The 20,434-nt window shown below is 47.0% G+C and overlaps 1 protein-coding gene across 2 annotated transcripts in view; it reads right to left on the bottom strand.

The window, feature by feature from the left end:
- Window positions 1–17,403, bottom strand: part of WSCD1 (WSC domain containing 1) — a 33,616-nt gene extending 16,213 nt beyond the window's left edge. Inside the window, exons 1-5 of one of the 2 annotated variants that reach the window (XM_075113051.1) lie at window positions 17,020–17,403; window positions 16,730–16,774; window positions 7,004–7,700; window positions 1,968–2,082; window positions 18–202 (exon numbers count right to left, since the gene is read on the bottom strand). In XM_075113051.1, coding sequence (XP_074969152.1) covers window positions 18–202; window positions 1,968–2,082; window positions 7,004–7,430 — 727 coding nt within the window. In that variant the 5' untranslated portion in view covers window positions 7,431–7,700; window positions 16,730–16,774; window positions 17,020–17,403. The remainder of the gene's footprint in view (window positions 1–17; window positions 203–1,967; window positions 2,083–7,003; window positions 7,701–16,729; window positions 16,775–17,019) is intronic. The other variant, XM_075113052.1, reaches the window with a different exon arrangement.
- Between the last annotated feature and the right edge of the window lie 3,031 nt (window positions 17,404–20,434).

Genomic DNA, 20,434 nt, shown 5'->3' with positions numbered 1-20,434 from the left:
GTCGCACACCCACTTACGTCGTCTCGCTCCTGCTCGCAGCTCCTCCACCCTGTAGACAGACAGCCGGTTCACCCCTCCACAGACAGAGCCCTTTTCCCCCTTGCACTCGCTGTTGCACTCCTCAGGCTTCGAGGCGGTCGCTGGGAGCTTGTTCCCACAGTAGCACTCTGCTCCGTACGCCAGGCCCGCGTAGGTGTAAGCCCTGCAGGGAACAAAACCGGGCGCTGTCAGTGCTGGCACCCTGCCTATTCCTAAGTTTATACCTAACGAAGGGAGAGGCCTGTCCTCACGCACGGTGTACACTTCTGCCCTGCTCTGGAGGTGCAGCTAGCCCGGGGGCCAGCACAGCCTCTTCGAGGCAGGCAGCCACCTTGTACCACAGGCAACGGCACGGAGTGGTGGTGGTCGGAGTCTGCCCAGCGCAGCCTGCCCGGGGCAGTCCTCGGGAGGGGAGGTGGGCTTTGCCTCCCGATGTGGGTATCTGAGAAACAACCCCACCTCTGGCTGCGTGGATGTGCTCGTGCCATTCCCACTGGAGCCACAGCTCCTACCTGGCACCACAGATGTGATGGCCTTACTGATGGGGGAGATGCCACCCCCACCCAGAGCTACCACTTGAGGTTTTGGTCAGAAATATTTAAGATGGTTTAGAGTGACAGAGATGAAAGCCCATTGCAAAGGTTCTGTTAACTGGCATTTAGAACTGGGCATTTTAGATCCAGTCAGGCAATTTTCAAATGCTCGACCAAGGCGACACTGTTGCTCAAACAACAGACCCAGGGCTTCCTGCCTGTCCTGAGGTGCCCAAGCCATGGCCCGCTTCCCACCACCACGCTGGCTCCAGGATCCATCGCTGCAGGCCACGAACGCCTCCTACACCGCGTGAAACCGCCGCCCGGCCTGGGTGGGCTCGCAGTGCGGGAGGCGGCAGCCTGCGGTCATGGTGTGCAGACACTTGAGTCCCCTTTGCAGGGCAAAGCGCTCCCTTGGGCCTCTCACACCAAAGGCAAGCATGCATCGTACCTGCGTGGGGTGCGTGAGGGTCCCTCCAGCCAGACCCCACAGCTGACCCCTCTGCCAGCCACACCACGCCAGCTGTGTCCTTCAAAAAGTGTCTGACGAGGCCTGACGGCCTGTCCACCTGAGAGGAGAGTACTGCCCCTTCACCCAAGGGACAGCTCTGTCTGGGTCGTCTTTGTGTGGCTGCAGGGGACTGGGCTGGAATGGGGGGCTCTGAAAGCCGGTGACATGGGGTTAAGCTGCAATTCAGGCACCCCTAAAGCAAAGGGCTCCATCGGTACTGTGTTGCCCTGCAGACCAAAGGGAGCAAATTTCTCAGGAATAGTTCTAAATTGCATTGTTTCTTCTGCTTTCTCTTGTGTTTCGGAGCAACAGGAAGTCTTTTCCATAAATATTTCCTTACAGTCCTGCCCCAGTAACTAAAGATTGTCCCCAGCCCGCACCCTGCCTTGGCTGACCAGGGCGGGCAGAGCAGCGGCAGCAGCTGTGCCTGCCTGTTCCCCGATAGCCAGCAGCTGCTGGGGCTGTGCTGGGAACAGCCCGGCTCCCTACCACGCACCCGGTCGTCGTCTCTCTCCTGGTTCTGGGAGTGCTAGTTTATTCATAGGTTGGGTTTTTTTTTTAATATTTTAGATCAAAGGCTTGTGCTAGAGGGCAACATCTAACAAATATCTAATGGAGATTATCTAACAAAACAGTGATTTTTGACCAGGACAAGAGAAAATATATTGCAAGTAGTCATGCTACAATAAAGAGGATAGGGTAGGCAGCAGTGAAATAGTCTACTTTAAGCAAGGTAGCAGAGATACGCCATGCCTGAAGGTATGAGATAATCACAGTTTTCAGAGATGCTACATGTTTAACATATGGATGCTTTTCCCATTTCAAATTCAGTTCCACTTACTGTCAGAAAAGAGAAAACTTGCCGTGAAAAAAATACCACTCACCTCTCAGCGCAAGCTTCCTGACAGTGAGATACTGTCATTTTTCTTAAGTCATAAAACACAGCTCCCTTCAGTGTCTTCTCCCTGGAATCATCGCTGAAGCATCCCATGTAGGTGCCTGTGTGCATGCAAGACCATAGTTAGGCGGCACGCACGGGATGGAGACAGGGGAAGGGGGGAAAAAAAAATATCCAGTGGCAATTCACTGCCATAAATTGCAAGCGGGGCTGTATTCGATCAAGTCACAGTCTGTCTGGGGTCCTGCCTGCTCTGAAGACCTGTCTGCTGGCACTGAATCTTTGTAGGTGCTATGGAAGGGGTACGCTCAAACGTCCAATGGAAATGAACAGAAGGGGAAGGAGACTTTTCCCTTACCCAGGTTGCTTTAAGCAGGTCTGTCTTTGCAGACTCGGAGTCTGCAGCCGCCCAGGAGCCATGGTTTGGGCGGGCAGCTGCCGCCTGCTCGACTCCCTTCAGTGACAAAGCAGGGCGGATTTCTAAATAAAGGAGAAGGTAGTCTTCAAAATGGTATAAACTTTGAGAAATTTTGTTGGATTTCTCCCAAGTTCTCTTGAAAATCTCCAGTTGAGAATAAGATGGTGCGAGAGAAATATTAAGAAAATCAATTTTCTTTGGGTACATAGAGTTATATGAAAGCTATAATGGAAAGATAACTTCAGTCTTAACTAGGCAGCACTGTCTAGCTATCGTGTTGAACTATCTCTTTTTCTGCAGCACAAATGAATCTTTTAGACTGTCTTGCTTTACTTAGCATATGAAAGATAAATATTTCTCTTAGACTGCATCCTATGTTAAGCCTCTCTTTTGTTGCCACGAACAAAATACTATAAAAATCCAGCCCGTGTTTTAATATATGATTGGAAGGATGATGTAGAGACCCACTATTAAACAACAATTGTCTGTATATAAGTACATTTTATCATTAAAATATGAAGGAAAAAAGGAAAATTTATTTTAGAAGTAGCAGTATTGAGATAATAACACAGGGAAATTAAATAACATGAACTGTGGATGGGAAGAGAATATATGATGAAAAATGAAACTAAAAAGCATTATATTAACAATAAAATAATCCACAAGAAAAAGAAGGTTCAGGCTACTCTAACAGATTTTTTGATCTAGGAATAATAAATCAAACACTTAAATATTACAACCACGACAGCAGATTCAAAGACCTGCACATTGGCAATTTGCAAACACGCAATTAGAAAATTCACAAGCTGTGAATGTACACCCACAGCACGCTGTTAACAAGATGGGAGTCACACACCCGCAATGAGGATGTTCTACATTCTACTGGAGACTTTCAATTTGGGTTCTTTGATTCAAACCAGGAGCAGAAGAAAACTCCACGTGTGGGGCCAAAGAGCCCGAGTCGGGAGGCACGGGTAGGCCAGCCGACACAGGCGGCATCTCCCCTTCCTCCCTGCGTCCCTGCCTTGCTGCCGCCGCCCTGGCATCAATAGCTCATTCACGTCCTCCTGTGAATGAGTCATGGAGAGACTCCGTGGTCTTAGAGCTGAACACCATGCCAGCGGTCCAGCCTCCGCCACCTCTGCGTCCTGTGCAATGGCATAACCAGGCCAGGGGAAACAGTATGGAACACCCCATCCACTGGAAGCCTTCGTAACAGAACTTTTTAATATTTTCCCTAATGAATTCCTGTTTTTATTTGTTGCTCTAATAGTATTTGCCAGTCTTCCTGGCAGGATTAGACGTGGTCCCTGCCCTGAGCCACTTGCAATGTAAGCAGGCAAGATAGCTTGATGTGGAGATGAAAAGAAAAAGGACATGAATTTTCCCACCCAAGGCTGCGTGATCCTGGGTGGACAGAGAGCAAGGCAAAGAGAGCCGGGAGGTGTTCACATATGCCGGAGCAGATGCCATCGCTCTCCTCTCAGGTTAAGGGTCTGCCCCGGGAAGCCCGCCGAGGGGTGGCCTGCAGTCCCCGTGCGCGAGCAGGGGCGGAGCAGCCATGCTGCGTCGGGAAGCCCGGCCGCTGTTAGGATGGCACTGATGAGGAAAGCGCAGGTACAGCCTCCGTGGTAAGGCAATGTCCCGCTTTACTGAGCGGGAACCACGGGGCAGCGCTGAAACTTTCACATGCATTATAACCACGGGGTTGTTCGTTATATCTTGGAAGGGATCCCTAATGAAATAACGAGCCTGTAAGCTTACTAGAAGTGTGGGTGTGGGAAGACAACATGCTCTATGTAGGTAGTTAAGTTTTTAATTTATATTAATTTTCAAAGGCATTCCAATGCTTGTTAACAATACTGTTGTTAATAAGGTTGCTTCATGTTCAGTCAGATATTCAAATGACACATATTTGAATCAACATAATTCAGTGGGATGTAGCAATAAATAGTCCTTCTGGCTCCTCTCAGTCAGCAGTTAGAACTTGAGCAAGGCACTAGCTTAATGGCTGATACAGTCACTAGCCTCAACTAACTTTATGGGTAATTTTCAAAATTAATATTTTTTGTTTTCTTTGAAGTTTTTAAAGAACAGGTTCATACTCTGCCTGGTATTAGAGCAGCTCATAAAGACTCACCATGTTTCTCTCCTTCTTATCTACTCTTTCTTTCGCTGGGGGGGGGAATCACCAAACACGAAGTGGACTAGAGCAGCCCAAGCAGCTGCAGTCTGTGAAGGGAGGACCTGGCGTGCTGTCTTTACAGGTCTGGACTGGGGAAGAGGCAAAGCCAAAGGGCTCGTGGGCACTCACTGAGTTCAGTGAGCCATATTTACTTCTTTACTACTTTACATGGAACCCACCAAAACTATCCATGCTGCCAGAGCATGTGCAGCGTGGAAGTATAAATCACAGGGCATCCGGAGCAAGGGAACGTAATGTGCCCTATTTTATTGTGTTGCTTTCTCTCCTCCCTGCCCCCTCAAATCTCCCAGCATGGAAGAGCAAGCCTGCCCAGGCAGCACCCCGCCTGAGCCCCTCCTGGTTAAGCTGTCAGCTTCTACTGAGCAGCTGAGACCAGGGTGTCTGCTGCTCGTAAAAGAGTGAAAAAAGAATACTTTGGGAATATTAAATGCTGTTTTTATGAGGCACAGGTACAAAAGCGGTAGCCTGGAGGGTTCATGTGATTCTTTTCTGCAACTGCCTATGAAGAGCTTATTAAAGTAGGTAGCATTGGCCAAAGATGTATTTGCTGAAGGTGCGCCCTCCTGCAGAGAGCTGGCAGTGTCTGCATCCAGCCCTTCCCGGCAGGAACAGGGCCCCTCCCCAAAGCTCTCCACTCCCCTGTGCCAGGCTTGGGCGCTGGCGTGCAGGATGGAGGAGCTCCAACCTCATGTTTCATGCTAGCACGGGGGCTGTTCTTTGGCTCTGAGCATGCAGGTCGTGCTCGGACCAAGTCACGAAATGCAGTGGGGTTCTCTTGGGGACATCTGTGCTTTGCAGCCTCTCTTGTTTGCCACCAAAACCTGCTAGCAATGGGGTGTTATGAAGCGCCTGTGGAGCACTCTCGGAAGCTCCAGCGGTTACGGTTTGCCTGACTCATGCTGTGACTCATCTCCCATACACCATCGCTATCACCTTCTTGTTCCTATTTCTAACAATTCTCTCAGTAGGAGTCATGAGGTGGCACCCATTTTGTGGGATTTTTGCAGAAGGTGCCCCTTTGTTTGGGTAAATTTATGTAATAAACTAAAGAGCGGCTTAGTGATGTGGTGTCTAGTCATCCAGCTCCCATTCCTTTTTTTATTATCAGTAAAATATCTCCACGAACAGCTAGTTCTTCTAAAAGGCAGTGGATCAAAGATGGCAAAGTTGTAATTTGATGCTGCAGCCTCAAGGGCATGGACAGTCACCTAGCTTGAATCCTGATGCTTTCTGCATTGGGCTCCTTAAGGAGCTTGTCTGCTCCCTGGGGCTGCTCAGCCTGCGGAGGTGACTGCAGAGTTGGGACTCCAGCTCCCCGCGGCGCAGTGAGCAGCTCAGCTGTATAAAGCCCAACACCGTGGGTGCCCAGCTTTGTGCACCTCCCCGGAGCGTGTCCTGGGCCCAGCGAGGGGGTGCCATCCCAAACTAGCCCGGGATGATGCAGCTCTCTGTGCTGGGTCGTAAGGGTATAAACCCATGTGGGAAATGTGAACATCTACAGATTCCTGTTCTGATTCTTTGCTTGGTCTAGAAAATAGTTTCTTAAAAGCTTTTCTACTGAACGAACCAAAGCACGTGTCCATGCACGTATTTATGGGCAGCAGAAGCAGGCTCACAGTGAAGTGAACGCAGATTTCTGTCAAACCCGAATGGCTTTCCATTTGAATTGGAAAATGTACGGTTTTGTACCCTCTGATGGGCTGCACCCGTGCAGCAGAGTGAACTCCCCTCGCGTCCCCCTTGGCCTCTTGCAAATTTCCAGCAATTTCGCCAAACACCAGGAGTTTGTCTTTGCTCCAGGAGTCCTTGTTTCGTTGTGGTGCAGGTTTGGCCCTCGGTAAGGGAAGAAGGGTTGTATGGCCCACATCTTGTCCCCTTAACAACAGTGTGTTTGCAGAGATGGTCACAGAATGCAGGTCAGGAACAGCGAATGCGTTTACCATAGCAGAATTTAGTACATACTAGAATGCTGTAGCAGCGAGGAGGGACTCATAGACTTAAAGGGTTGTGTGGTTTTGGATAGTTAATTTAATAAAACCCACATTTAAAGTGTTCCCTGTTCTAAGAAAGAAAATCAATTACACAGTGTTCATCTCTGCCTGCTTGAAGAGAAAATAATTTTAATTAGGGAAGCATATTTCACTGTCTGGGCTTCCATTCAATCAATAAAAATACATTTTTGGAGGAAGTTACAGCTCAGCACGACCAGGGATGTCAGGATTGTACTTTGGCCTATGCATACGCTTAAGGACTGGTTAGAAAGTACTGATGAGCCAGGAGGAAGGCATTTCTGCTGGCAGACTTTTTGTGGTGCTCGCCAGTCGCTGCCTGGGACAGTCCTAGGAGGAGATGCAGTTTATGTGGGTGCCAGAGAATGGGTCTGGGGTATGTCCCTTACCTTTGTGTTCAGCAGTGTGCTTCATTGCTTTAAATCCCACTCTTTGCACGGGCTCCTGATCACTGATGAACCTGTGAAACCACCTTCTTCTCAACTGCCTGAGCTCGGAGTTGCGGGACACGAGCCACCGCGGGCTGTGCCGCTGGTCCAGGGCCGGCTCCTGCAGCGCGTCCATGCCCACCAACATCCTGGGACCGGGGTGGGGGTTTTGCAGCATCCTGGGGTCTATGATCCCAACCCCAGCCATCCCATCCAGCACTGGCAGGGCCTGATTAACAGAGGTCCCACGTGAACCTTGCTGGATAACCAAGCGTGTCCGCTGTAGCAGCAGGAGGCTGCCAGCCATCAGGTAAGCTGCTGTGAGGAAGAATAGCAGAAACTGGGTCCGACGGAGAAACTTCTGTAGCCTGAAGAAAGCTTTGGCCATGCCCTTACTGAAACCGGGCCCTTCACGCCTCCCAGCGGGCCCCTGAATCTCCACCTGGCCGGGTGCTGGTTCCTCCCATAAGTTCAGCCCATCACTTCGGTGCCTTCTGCCAAAGAAAAGCCTTCTCCCGGGTTGGCTGTGGCAGAGAGAGCAGCCTGGGGCGGCACAGCCGCCAGCCTCAGGCGCCCGGCTGGCCGAGGGGCTCCGCAAGCACCCGGGGCGACGCCATCCCTGTGCTCTGCCGAGCTGCCTAACAGCCGATGCTGAAACCTGAAATACCAAGGGGGGAGGGTTGGTTTACATCCAAAGAGAAAATACCCATCATCAGGGTGACTTTCCCCCACCCACTGCTTTTTTTTTCAGCTGAGTGTTTCTCCATCTGTTGTTTATAATTATGCACTTTAAAAACTATAATCCATGAGAATGATTGATTAAGCAGAAGCTAGTTTCAGATCTTCAGCCTTACTTTTGTTTTTTTTCTTTCTTTTAACTTGGAATGCACAAGAAATACCTTTTTGATGAGGTTATTTCTCTTGGGATGTTTGGAAAAAAGAGAGTTCTTTATTTTCTTTTGTCAACAGCCGACATCTCCATTCTTTGTCACTGGCTGGAACAGGCAGCCACAGTATAGGCATCTTTTTAGGAAGGTTTTATCAAATTCCTTCCTTTCAGTGAAACAGTAGCTAAGCTACAAAAGCAGATCAGAAGGAAACAGCAGTGTGGGTGTGGTGGGGGGGGAAAAAAGAAGAAATTACATCAACTCACAATAGATAAGATAATAATTATTAATCTCTTTGCAGCACAATAAAGTCAGGCTTTATGCTGGAAGGATATCTGGGGGTTCTATAGTTACAGAGCTGTGTGAGTTGCTGTGCATGTCACTTTAAAAGAAACTAGAGATCCTGCTATTTTTTTTAATAGATTTCTATTGCCAAATATTGACGTGTAGATGCATGGACAAAAACTAGCGAATGTTTGAAAAAAATTAATTTCAAGTTTCACCAGATCTCTCTTGATTGCTTCTGAGCTTTGCAGGCTTCAGTTGTGCTGTTGTACACCAAGATGGGATTGTCTGGGCAGTAAAAGCTCCTTTGTGCTCTAAGGAACCTTTAACCTCCCGTAGCAAATAAAAGCTGGCATCTCCCCATAAGTTCCTGTTTTCCCAGTCAATCACTTCTCTGTGGAGCCAGGCAAGTGTTGAGAAAAGATGCAGTGTTTTCCAGAAAAGAAAATATTATGGCTTTTGCTTCACTTGCATTGTGGGCACACTCTTGAAATCCACAGTCATGGCAAAGAAACATCCGTTCACTATATCTCTTGATTCAGCATCTGATTTAAAGTCTCATGGGTATTCACTTATGCCTCTTCTAAAATAGATGCTACCAGTTAAGTCTCCATTCATTCCCTTTCTCATGTAGTTGTGCAACTTCTTTCTATCTTAGGCAGCAATCAAAAACAAAGCCCAAAAATTTCTGGGCCGAAAATATATTAAAGCTCAGTGGAATCTTTTGTCAATTGAGCCTGAATTCCTTTTGTGTGACCTTTCAGCCTGGATTGCTAAATGGGGTTGGCATAAGGCAGGAGTCACTATCTTCTAATCTTATAAATCAGGTGGTCTTGAGGACCTGATTTAGATGCTTTTTCTTTTTTGATAGGTTCGTGTATGCTGGTCTGAACTGTACAGGGTTGAGAAATATCCAAAAATATTCTATGTGTTTATCTCGACAGTTTCTCCAAGACCTCATTCTGACAAGGACTTACTACTCTCTTTCCACCAGGACCTGTGGGCCTGTTAGCAGCCAGTGACCTCAAGAGAGCGAGTAGGTGCAAAGGGCTATGAGGCTATAGCATGCTGTAGTAAATTAAGACCACTGTCTTCACTGTAAAAGTTATCACAACTCCCTCCTGGTAGGCTCCAAAGCCAAAGAAAATGCATTGATTTACACCTGCTGAAGAGCTGACCTTAAAGTTAAATTATTGAAAATCTCTGATCAACGTTGTGAGTGCTCAAGAATTACAGTAAAAGGGTCAGAAGTACCCAGACAGATGAACAGGAAATTAGCCATAATTAGATACTGCAGATTGTTACTGCACTAATTTTTCTGAAGAAATATTGTCTATCAGCATAGGTATGATTTGATTCACTAGTTGTTCCTAAAATGGGGCTACTGGAAAGTTGAGCTATTCCCAAAAGAGGCTGTCTAATCTAAAAGAAAGACACATGCATGTGTTAACCATTTGAGATTCTGATGGGGAAATTACCATGCTCCTTACCCCATACAGTTTTTTGAGGCAAGGCTTGGCCAGCGGAGGAGGCAGCGCACGCCATGGCGGCTGGTGGCTGAGCAGACAGCACACTGTTTGAGTTGCCATCTATAACGCAAAGGGATGGCCCTTCTTAATAAAATGCTGCCGCAAAGCCTCATCAGTGAGATGATAATGGATGCAATCACATAGGTATTCAAAAGGTTTAAGACTTATTTTTTCCCCCTAGCAGCAAGATGAAGCTAGATAAATTTATCAGACTTGCAATCATTTTTGCCCAACTCTAATTCAGGATTTCACAGCTCTTTTGGTTTACTCACAAGTTACAATATCAAGAAATGCTTCGAGCCAAAGTTCTCAAGTGTGTCCAAGTCATTTGCATTGGAAAGGCAGCGCTGCGGCAGCTGGGAACCTTTAGGCGTTGCTAATAAGCGATGCCGAGAGTGGCAGCTCAGCTGGAGAAGGGCCATCGAAGCTGTGTAGCAGAGGTCGAGCACGTTATGCTTGAAACTGCATCAGCGGCCCAAATTAGTCCCTTTTAAAACCACCGTGTACTTGAGTCTTTCAGCGGGTTTCAGGTGAGCTTCTTTCAGGTTTGCAGTGATGTAAAGTGGAGCAGCTGGAAGCTGCATCGTCCCCATGACGAGAGGACCTGCCTTCTGTCTGGGCAGCATGCGGCGATGCCCCCTCATGCCAGGGGAGACAGGAGGCAGGCCACCGCTTGCCCAAGCAATGCCTGTGTGGGGTGCAATCGCTGCCTCCCACGTTAGCAGGATGAAAAGCCTACTATGCATCAGCAGAACTAGGGTAAACCGCCCAAGATATCGACCTAATTTAAGTATGCAGCAAGCTCTGCCTCTGAACACCAAGAAACATTTGGCATTGCTCCTGTTGCTCTGTCTAGTTTATTTATTTATTTACTAAGGGGAAGCTGCTTCTGGATCTCAAAAGGCTAACTTTGCCTTTGCCCAGTGGTTGACAAAGTTTAAATTGTACAAGCCAATTTTACTGCAGTCAATATGACATATATAAATTACCTCCAGATGCATTCGCCCTCAGTACAGTTGCCATGACAGTACATTGTAGTAAAAACCAACCAAATAAATAAGCAGACTCTCCGCCCACAGCAACTGCTGCAAATGTGCAACTCAAAAATTAAATCTTGCGTTTTAGTGGGGAAATAGCAGAGAGTGCTGCTGAGATAAAAAAATGTCATTTGATTTTTCCATAAACTGCATATTGCAGTATCATCAAAGTATGCCTAAAAGAATTGAAGTGCATCACTTTCGATGATGATATTAAAAAGGAAAGAGTAAGGAAGATACGAACTAGTATCTGGTAATAGAAAATGTATCATTTGTCTTTTTCATACATTTTTCACTTAAAATGAATGAAGTGAAATAGAAGAAAAGTAGAATCTTCTGTTCCTATTTATCTGTTCTCACAGCCAAAGGGGTTTTAGGAACCTATTAATTGAGAGTTGAGTTAGTAAAATTATAACATTATATTTGAAAGGACTTTGAGATGGGCAGTGAGAACTGCTAAACAGCGGAGGAGAACTCTAGATGAAGAGAACAATGAAAGGGTTAATGCTGCAACAGAAAAAAAAGAAAATAATTAGCACTGGTAAGGGTCAGCTTTGGAGATGGTCAATGGTAGTAGAGATCTGCTGGGTGCTGTGCCTTCAGCAAGGAAAGGATCCCTTGTACCACTAAAAGGGTCATGTGTCTGGTGGCTGTGTTTTTATAAAATGGATAACTGTCTGGTTATTGAGGGCAAGAATATGACAGGGTTCAGAAAAACATTGAGTGATCTTATTTTGTAAAATATGTATTTATTCAGTTTATTAGTGACAGGTGAACTTTTAACTGTTCAGAAGTCGGATAACCCATCAGTTGTTTGAACAGCATTTTTAGCTGTTTGGCCTGAAATTTTTTGTCTGGAAATATCATTAGAAAAAATAGTTTGAGGATTTTTTTTCTGTAAGACCTTTATATACCAGCAGGACTGAAAGCAGAGCTGAAAAACGCATGTTACCTGAAATCCTAGAATCCCAAAATATTCACCTTTTCCAATCTGTTTCCTAAAATGGGCAATGATGCGATTCTTCTCAGTGTCTCTGGGAAAGCCAACATCTTAAAAGAAAGGTTCCTCTAAATCTGGCATGACTTGATCACCAGTGGATTTGCTGGCTGGTAGCCAAGTTTTCGGACCACGGTACAAGTGCTGGGGAATCCTCCCGAGCGCTGTTGCAGGTGGGCTTTTTGTTTATTCAGGTATTGTCAGGCTTCAGTGTGTGTGGTGCTGGGTGCCAGCTGTAAGAGATGCGCTCCCAGTGTTTTTGCATGGATCTGCAATGCTTGGACAAGGCATGGCCTTACGAGCACCCACGGAAAAGCTGCTTTTCTTTCCTGCAACTTTCCTGCAGGCCACATCGCCCAGAGCCTGCTCCCGTGGGGACTTGCCCAGAAGATTGGGGTGGCGGAGGCAGCAATCTCTGAGGGGACTTTAGTGGTATCCTCAGAAATGAGCTCTGGCGGCCATGTAATGCCCAGCTCCTCTGACCATGTCTGTCAGCAGGCAGTTTTCGAGGGGATGTGAGCCCCCAGGTTGAACTCACTGCAGATGCTAGGAACAGCAGTTATGCCTGGTTAAGGATATTGTATCTTTGTAGAGCTCTGTTAATATTTCATAGAAACGATGCGGTTAACAGGCAGGGAACACCTGCACCACTGATGTGACTGTAGGAAGCTCTTTTTGGAAGGAGGCAGAGAAGGGACTTGTCCTACTCTACATGTGCTACTCATTTCAGACCACTCTAGAAATGTACCACTCCCTTGGTGTCTTTGCAATGCTGCGAGGTTATGTACAGCACTGAGAAATGCCAGAGCATGGATTGTGAGCTCAGCACGTTGTGTCTCAGAGAGCACTGACAGAACTAAGCACCAGACCCAAGGCATTTCCAATTTAAACTGCTAGTTTTCTTTTAATCCTTATTTTTCTTTCATTATATATATAACACCAGATTTATAACTGCCATTAAAAAGTTGCTATAAGGAAAAGCAGGTCAGTACCTTGCTTCCAAAAGATCTCGCAAAGTGTGGCAGAAGATGTCACACTAGGCAGCTGCATTCATGTATTTGTAAAGAGAAGTAGAAGAAAAATTGTAAAGTTCTTAGCAATTCTACTCCCATAGCTAAAGGAGTAGTTACAAAATCTTTAAGAGAAGACCGAATACTTTCAGTGATGTTATGAAAGCTGGTAAAGGCTGAAGACACTAAAGAATAGTCCCAGACTTGCAGGAGAAGGGTTGCCCAGTTGAGGACTGTCCCTTAATAGGTTGCTCAGTGCAGAAACTTAGGCCAATACCGCATTGATGGTTGCAGCTCATCAATAGTTGATCTTGTCTAAAGACCAGCAGGATTTTGCAAATTCAGAGTTCTTGGCACAGAAGCAAGACTACTTTTTCTATTGTAAACTGAAGGGAATTGGACTCATGAACACTATTTTTAGAAAAATCCATCCCTCTTCCACATTTCTTCTCTCTTTTGTCATCTTTCTTGGAGGACGAATGTAGTCAGGACCCAGCTGAAGGGTTCTGGCTCACAGCCTTTCTTTGGTATACACACTGCCATTTTCTTGAGGCTGTTTGGAAGGTCAAGGCCAACATCATACTGTGTGAATGCACGTAGGAAGAAAAACTCTTGAGAAGCTGTAAATTTAATGTTGGGCTCCTGTCAAATATTTGCAGTTCCCTTTATTCTGACAGCTAAAAGCACCCTGAGTAGCCCTGAGTATCTGCCAGTGTCAGTCCCGAGACAGCTGACAGCAAGTGCTTCTCGCAGCCATACTTTCATATGTGGCCAGAGCCATCTCTTGAGTTTTGAGAAAAGGGTTGAAAAGACAACAAAGGTGAGCTGTCTGAACTCTCCCCTCATACCTCGAGTGGAATCAACAGAGAAATTCCTGATTATCCCAGTTTCCAAATCATAGCATAAGAAAGAATAATGAAACCGTGGATCACATTTGTGTGGAAAGTAGCACATGCTAAAAATAAAGCTTAAAAGAAGTATCCTGGTGCTCTACTGTCTTAAGCCAAAATCTACTCAGATCAAGACATAGGTTCACGCTGATGGATTTTGGCTCTGGTCCATTGTTACTTCTTCTATCTTCTTAAGAAAGTGTCATCTGGAACTGTCTCACTAACTTAACAATGTAATTCAGGGATTTATGCAAAGGGAAGAAAAAGAGGTGATTTCATAATTCCGTCACCTTTCCTAGGATATTCTTTCAGCAGAAAGAATATTTTCAATGAAGAATTACTCATTTCCTTCACCAACTTAAACATGTACTTTTCTGTGAGACAAGTCTAAGGAATATAACCTGACCATTGACCTTTCTGGCAGTTACAATGCAATGCTCAGACAAGACTCGTCTAGAATCCAACAGCCTGGCCTTCCCAGAGCATTTGGCTTCAGATGAAGAGGCACAAACACTCTCCAGCTCTGGCCCTGGGCAGACATTCACCCTGGGCTCTTCCAACAACCCTGCAGGCAAGGCTTTTATCGCAGGCCCTGGAGTACCGCAGCCACTGTCCCAGCAGCGCGAGCTGTCCTGCATGGAGCACGGCCAGGAGACAGCACTGGCGCGGCTCAAGCCTCGCATGGCGAGGTACCGCATGGCTCCAGCAGCTGCTGCAGCTTGTGCCGGTTCTGTTGCTCTCCTGTTTTCTCATCCCTGCCCTTCCTGCAGGGCAAGAGGAAAACTCAGGTTGCTTTTCTTCTTTGGTCCAAGGCAGGATGTCTAGCTCAGGCACATGAGCTGAGGGTGAGATAGTGCCCATGCTTTGGTCGTACGCATCCTGCATCACCCTCCATGTGAAACACATCACATCATTCAGTTCCTCTGCTGCAGAAGTTGCTGAGGGTTTGGTTTTAAATATTAAAAAAGGGTTTCTTCCCCATCTCTTTCCAAGTCACTTCCAATCGTTTGATTTAGAGAATTATTTGGCTTTTAACTAGAAACTAGCTCTTCCACCCCTTTACTGTCAAAATGAAGCTTATAATCTAGATATTTTCAGTAATGAGGTGCCCAATGAGACATAAGTGAAGGGACCTTCAGCCTGTCCTGACCACTGAAGCTCCAACGTGTCATGCCAGCTTCCCTACCAAAAGATCTGGCCTTACTCTCTGGGCTTTCAGAAGCAATAAGCACTTCTTCCAACTTACAAACTTTTACTTGCTAGAGGATGGACCTTTGCTGACTCTACGCACATGCTTTCCTCATGGGCAACTCTTTCCTGACACTGTGCTGCTTTGAGTGTTACTTTAAGCACAACATAAGGTCTGTCAACGAACTAGAAGTGAGGTAAAAGCACCACAGTTTTTCCACATGCTGTAGCGGCAAACATTGCAGCTTGAGAGTGCTTTCTAGCCAGTTTAGCATTTTCTCCCTCACCTGCCCTCCCTTCCCACACTGTGTTGAAAGTGTACCTGCTGCAAGACGTAATCAGATTGCAAAGTTATCTTTGATGCTGATATCATGTTAAAACTCTTAAATAACGATTAACTGTGGTAAATAAAGCAGAAAAAAGTCTTTATGCAGGGATAGCAGGAAGCTGGAGAAAATCTACGTAGCTGGTAAACTAGTCAAATCAAGTTGAAAATGCACAAGGTAAAAACATACATGATATCCACTGTATACAATATGGGAGGTGTTTTGCAGTTAACAGATAATTCAGCTTTTGAAGTGAAAGGTGATGGCATAGAACAGAGCTACAGCCTGAGGCTGGAGAGTTAGCGCTAACTTGTGCAAATTCAGTCACAGCAGCTCTTTTGCTAGATATTCCACTTTTTTGAGACCAATTTTCTAGCATAGGTAGGTGCAAATCTAGGCAATAATTTTTTTGGTGAATGCAATAGCCTATGCTGAGGGATGCAGAAGAGCCTGCAGGAGGCAGCTGGTCCAGGAAGGCTTGTTGTGAGAGAGAGTGCTGACTTGGAAAGTGTTCCGGTGACAGCTTGTAACAGAAAGCATACCATGGCAATATGGTATTTTTTCCATCAATCCAATACTTTTTACCTAGCTTAGCAATAAAGTAATAATCAGGAGGGCTGATTCCATGCCAGTATCGAAAAGATGCTGACATATACATGCCTACATTTTGTATGTGTACATACAGCCACGTATATATGTATATGTGTATGCATTCTGCACAGAGGGATGCGTACTCAAAAGAAAACATACAATCTGCTGTCACCGTTCAGTGATAAACTGAGACCTATCAGCAAACAGTATTCTTGAACCTAGAAAGTATTTTGATCAATAATAAACCATTCATGCATAATGTACATTGATATTGAGAACTCAAGCACCCAGCAAATGATGCTTTATCTGCAATTTCCAGAAAACCCAATACAGTTCTGTGGCTATAGGCTGAAGTTTTGTGAGAGATTATAGTAAAAATATGTGGCATGTATTGATTTTTGCCTCAGCCCACAGTAGCTAGAGATGAGATCTTTTCCTGGGTGCAAGGAAATATACTGGAATGAAAATAACATTCAGACCTGTAACTAAATCATAGGTATTTAAGAAGTGTCTTTCATAAACCCCTCAGCATCCAAATTCCTGCAACATCCACCTACCAAAAATAGTTAGAGCCTATTTATTTAGCACGATGATGCTTCAGAAACTGTTTAGAGAAGCCGAGCATTCTCGTCTGCCTCACCAGGCTGTGTGACACAAACACACTCACATCATCTGTGCCTACTTTTCAAGTATAATGTTTCGTGGGTGCTCAGAGAAGGGCGTCTCGAGAGCAAACTGCAATCTTTATAAATAATGCAGCTAAGCCTTGTGTACTTTGATGCCACGGATAAATTTAATACATCAAACAGCCATTCAGGCTGCAATGAATGTTAATACCTCAGCCTCTGCAAAAAGTTGTCTGGTTATTACTTGTCTCAAGGCCAGCTGACAAACAGCTTGCAGAAGCAGATAATGCAACTGTATAAGAAAAAGAGGAAAAAACTCACCTTTCTTTTATGGTCGAGGAACTGCTGTTGTAGCCAGGCAAAGTCCTAGACAATCCAGTGAAATATTATAAAAAAGCTGTAATGCATCTCTGAAAAGCTGATAAATCCTGCTCCCTCTGCCCTTTCCCACTAATCCTGCTCCTGGCTCCCGCTTCCAGCGCGCAGAGCCGTAATCCTCCTGAGCACCCCTCTGTGCTCTGCCTGTGTCTGCTGGCGCTCCGGTCCCTCCAGCTGTTTATATCAGTAACTAACCCAGCCGCCACGCAGCCCCGCACATGCTCCCTGCTCACCGTCGCGGTCCCTCGCCGGCGTCCCTGCGGCTCACCGGGCCGGGGCACCGGCGTCCTGCACCGTGCAGGGGCTGGCGGGAGAGAAACGCTCCATGGCCTCCTGCGCCAACAGAAGGATGGAAGCAGCCTCAGCGCTGCGCTGCCAAAATCCTCAGCCACAGTCGGTACACTCGTGTTTCGTAACGCTCCCCCTCTTCGGGGAAACAGAGCCTCTCCTTTACATCTGCTTCGCGGGAGAGCTCTGCAGCCTTCCGCAGCTACAGACGTTTCCAGACCTACCCGTACGTTCTATCTGTCTATATATTTGTCTGAACGCACGGATGGCTGCATAGGCAGATATCTAAGTGGCGGCAGCAGCGGCGTGAAGACCTAATGCGATCAGCTGAACGGATGCTCCTGTGTTTGTTTCTCAGTGCCTCTTCCCACTAGGGGCAGATCCCTCTGGAGCTGCTCCTCTGGAGACCCAGACCCCTTCCCAACAGGTCCAGAGGGTCCCGGGAAAGCGAGTCCCTGGCAGCCTCCCGACACCAGCTCGGAGATTTCAGGCAGCAAATTGTTATTCTGGGCACAGGTGGATGGAAGTAAATTATTTATAAATGTGAGAGCTGAAAGGCAGTTTGCTCGGTGTCCTTAGGACTGCCTGCCCTGCTGTCTTCACTGCACATACAGACTCCTTTCTGCTAATGGTTCACAAGGAGATTGATCAATTTATAATTATTCTGAAAGCATCTGCATTTAAATGGGAGTAGGCTGCACACTTGTAACTGTCTGTGGTTTTGAAGCACCCCGTGGTCTTTGCATATTTAAATCAAACCTGTGGAGATTTGTCCCTTGGAGCCAAAATTGGATGCGGTTATGGGGACCCTCGTTTACTCCCTGTGCTGAGGAGTGTGGGCCAGTGATGTCAGACCAAGCACCTGCCTGGCTGTGAGAAAGCAGCACTTGGGGGTTTTCTGGGATCTGAGGGGAAAGAGGGAATTGGGATGTCACATGGGGACTGATCCCGTTTCACTTCTGTATGCTGCACAGTACTTAGCCTCACGGGTTTCAGTGATGCTGTGTGTGTGGATCTCTCTCCACACAGCGTGTCCCGTGAGTGGCATCTGAACTGCCGACGCGACGCTAACACTACTGAAGTTACTCTTAGCTTTCCCATCCCCACACAGTTTAGGAGAAGAGGGACCTGGCTGTTCATTTGAGATCTCTGCACACGTGCTAGCTAATTTCAAAATACTCTAGTTGTGAAGCAGACCTGGATTAGAAACGCACACAGAGACGGGAGCATTAGACTAATCTCACTTGTTCACCACCTTGCAAAAAATAGCGCAGCGGTGCTGGAAAGGTCCGATCTTTAGTTGGCACCAACATCAAAGGATGAATTTTACCACTTTTGTGTTTGCATTGCCTTAGTTACGTCTGTGTTTCTTGTCTTAGACCTATGGAAGCAAACTGTGCTGTGCCTGGCTACTGCAGTTGGTCAGTTTACTACTTCTTTCCTTTTTTGAAGGCTGTTTTGTCTTGTTGTGTTTTGCCTTAAAAGCAAACAAATGCAGGAACTTCTGTTTCTGGCTACAGAACATGGGAAATAATTTGCAGTCACGGCAGACCAAAAAGGAAGGACTTTGCATTTCTGCTCATTACCTTCCGAGGGCCAGATCCTTGACCTCCCCAAAATCCCTTTGCAAGCAGCTTTGCCCAGGCGGCAGTCGGGAAGCGGCGGCTGGGTGGGCAGCAGAGCCCCCTCAGCCCGGCAGCAAGCCCGTGCGGGCACTGTGCAGCGGAGGCAGAGCCCAGGCTGCTGCCACCGGCACCCAGCACCTGGCAGCGCCTCTTCAAACAGTGACCACGGCGCTTTGTGCCTGGCCCCTTCGCATGCGGCATTTCCAGTCCTCTGCGTTTCCAGGGGGCGAGGGGAGCGGGTGAGGCAGTCACCAGCACTGGGCGGGGGTCGCTGGGGCCTGGGGCTCTCCCTCCAGCTCTGCCCCAAGGTCCTGGTGCCCGTGGGCAAGCGGCGTGCCTCCCAGCACCACGCGCCTCGCCCTGCTCGTCACGTCCCTCGCTGCGTCCGGCTGCGTGCCGCAGTGCTGTGAGCACGTACTCTGGGCCGTGTGATAGAATTAAAAATATAAAATCATAATGGCAATTGCAAATCCTTTTAGCCACAAGATATGCCTATCTTTGTCTATGAGAAAAGAATTGCAGTTTCTGGCAGAAGATCCCGCTATGAACAAGTTTGCAATAGTTGCAAATAGTTTTCATATACAGAAATCCAGGAAGGATTTCAAGCTGTTACAGCATTCACATAAATCTGACAATCCTTCAGACCCAGTAAGATGTGAAAATGAACTGCTAAAATGCTTTTGCTCTTAACAAATCTTTTTCTCGGACGCAATGTATTGATAGGGCTGCAATTGTACAATGATTTTGTGAATTTAGATTAATGGAGAACCCTGAGACTTAGGAATGTAACATTAAAATTTTCAAATACTGGTGGCTGGAGATGTGTTCTCACCCCGAGAAGTTGTGCATCCGTTAGATTGCAGCCCATCCAATCTTTTTGTGTGCGTACAGCTTTAAGGCTGTAAAAGTCTGAAATTAATATAATTTTACTGAAATCTAATTAATCAAATGTTTAATGTAATGACATTTTTAAATGTTATGCTGGGTTGGGGCCTAAATCAATAGAATTACAGGAATCTGCCCAGGTGAAGCAGTGGCAGGAAATGAAGTTCAGCATTATCAGCGAGAAAAATGATGCTGAAAATATACTAAACTCCGGGTTCGCACTAGAGCGTATCAGCAGCACGAGACACGCGCCCATGATGTGGCATTGTTCAGCATCGTAGCCATGAAGGCGAACCTCCCCCCCCCAACACCTGCACCAGCAAAGCAGCCCTTTCCCTGATGTAGCAGGTATGAACTGAGGGGCTGCCTGAGCCCTGCCAGGAGCGAGCCGGTGCCGGCAGGAGCCGAGGTTGCGCTGGAGCAGGCACACCTTGGGAGCACGGGTCTCTGGAGGTGCGTGCGGGCGGGAGCGGCCGCTCGGGACCTTTGCTGCAAGAGTGAGCAGCAGCTCGGGTCTGCACACGCCTGGCAGGCTTCTGCAGGCGGCGGCCAGACCTGCTTGGCATTACGGGCGTCTCCCAGGGACATGCTATCGCTTTGACTTACGATCTGTTTTCACAGACTTGACGTGAAAACAACCACTGTCGTTTGGGGGTCTTGCAGCTGCTCTGCCTCAATTCCTGAATTTGGGCGAAGCCCAGACAAACTGCCAGGTTTTATAAAACATCAGCCCTGCTGCACTGAGCACACTCTAACGCCAGCTGGTTTCCAGGACTTTGCGTACAAAATACCACGTGGGGACTGGATTTGGTGCAGCCACGGGCAAGACCCCTGCCCGCACGAGGTGACC

The sequence above is a fragment of the Phalacrocorax aristotelis genome, chromosome 18 (genome assembly GCF_949628215.1).
Source record: "Phalacrocorax aristotelis chromosome 18, bGulAri2.1, whole genome shotgun sequence".
Lineage (NCBI taxonomy): Eukaryota > Metazoa > Chordata > Aves > Suliformes > Phalacrocoracidae > Phalacrocorax > Phalacrocorax aristotelis.
The sequence above is the reverse complement of the archived record's forward strand: the minus strand, read 5'-3'. Positions and strand labels throughout refer to the sequence as shown.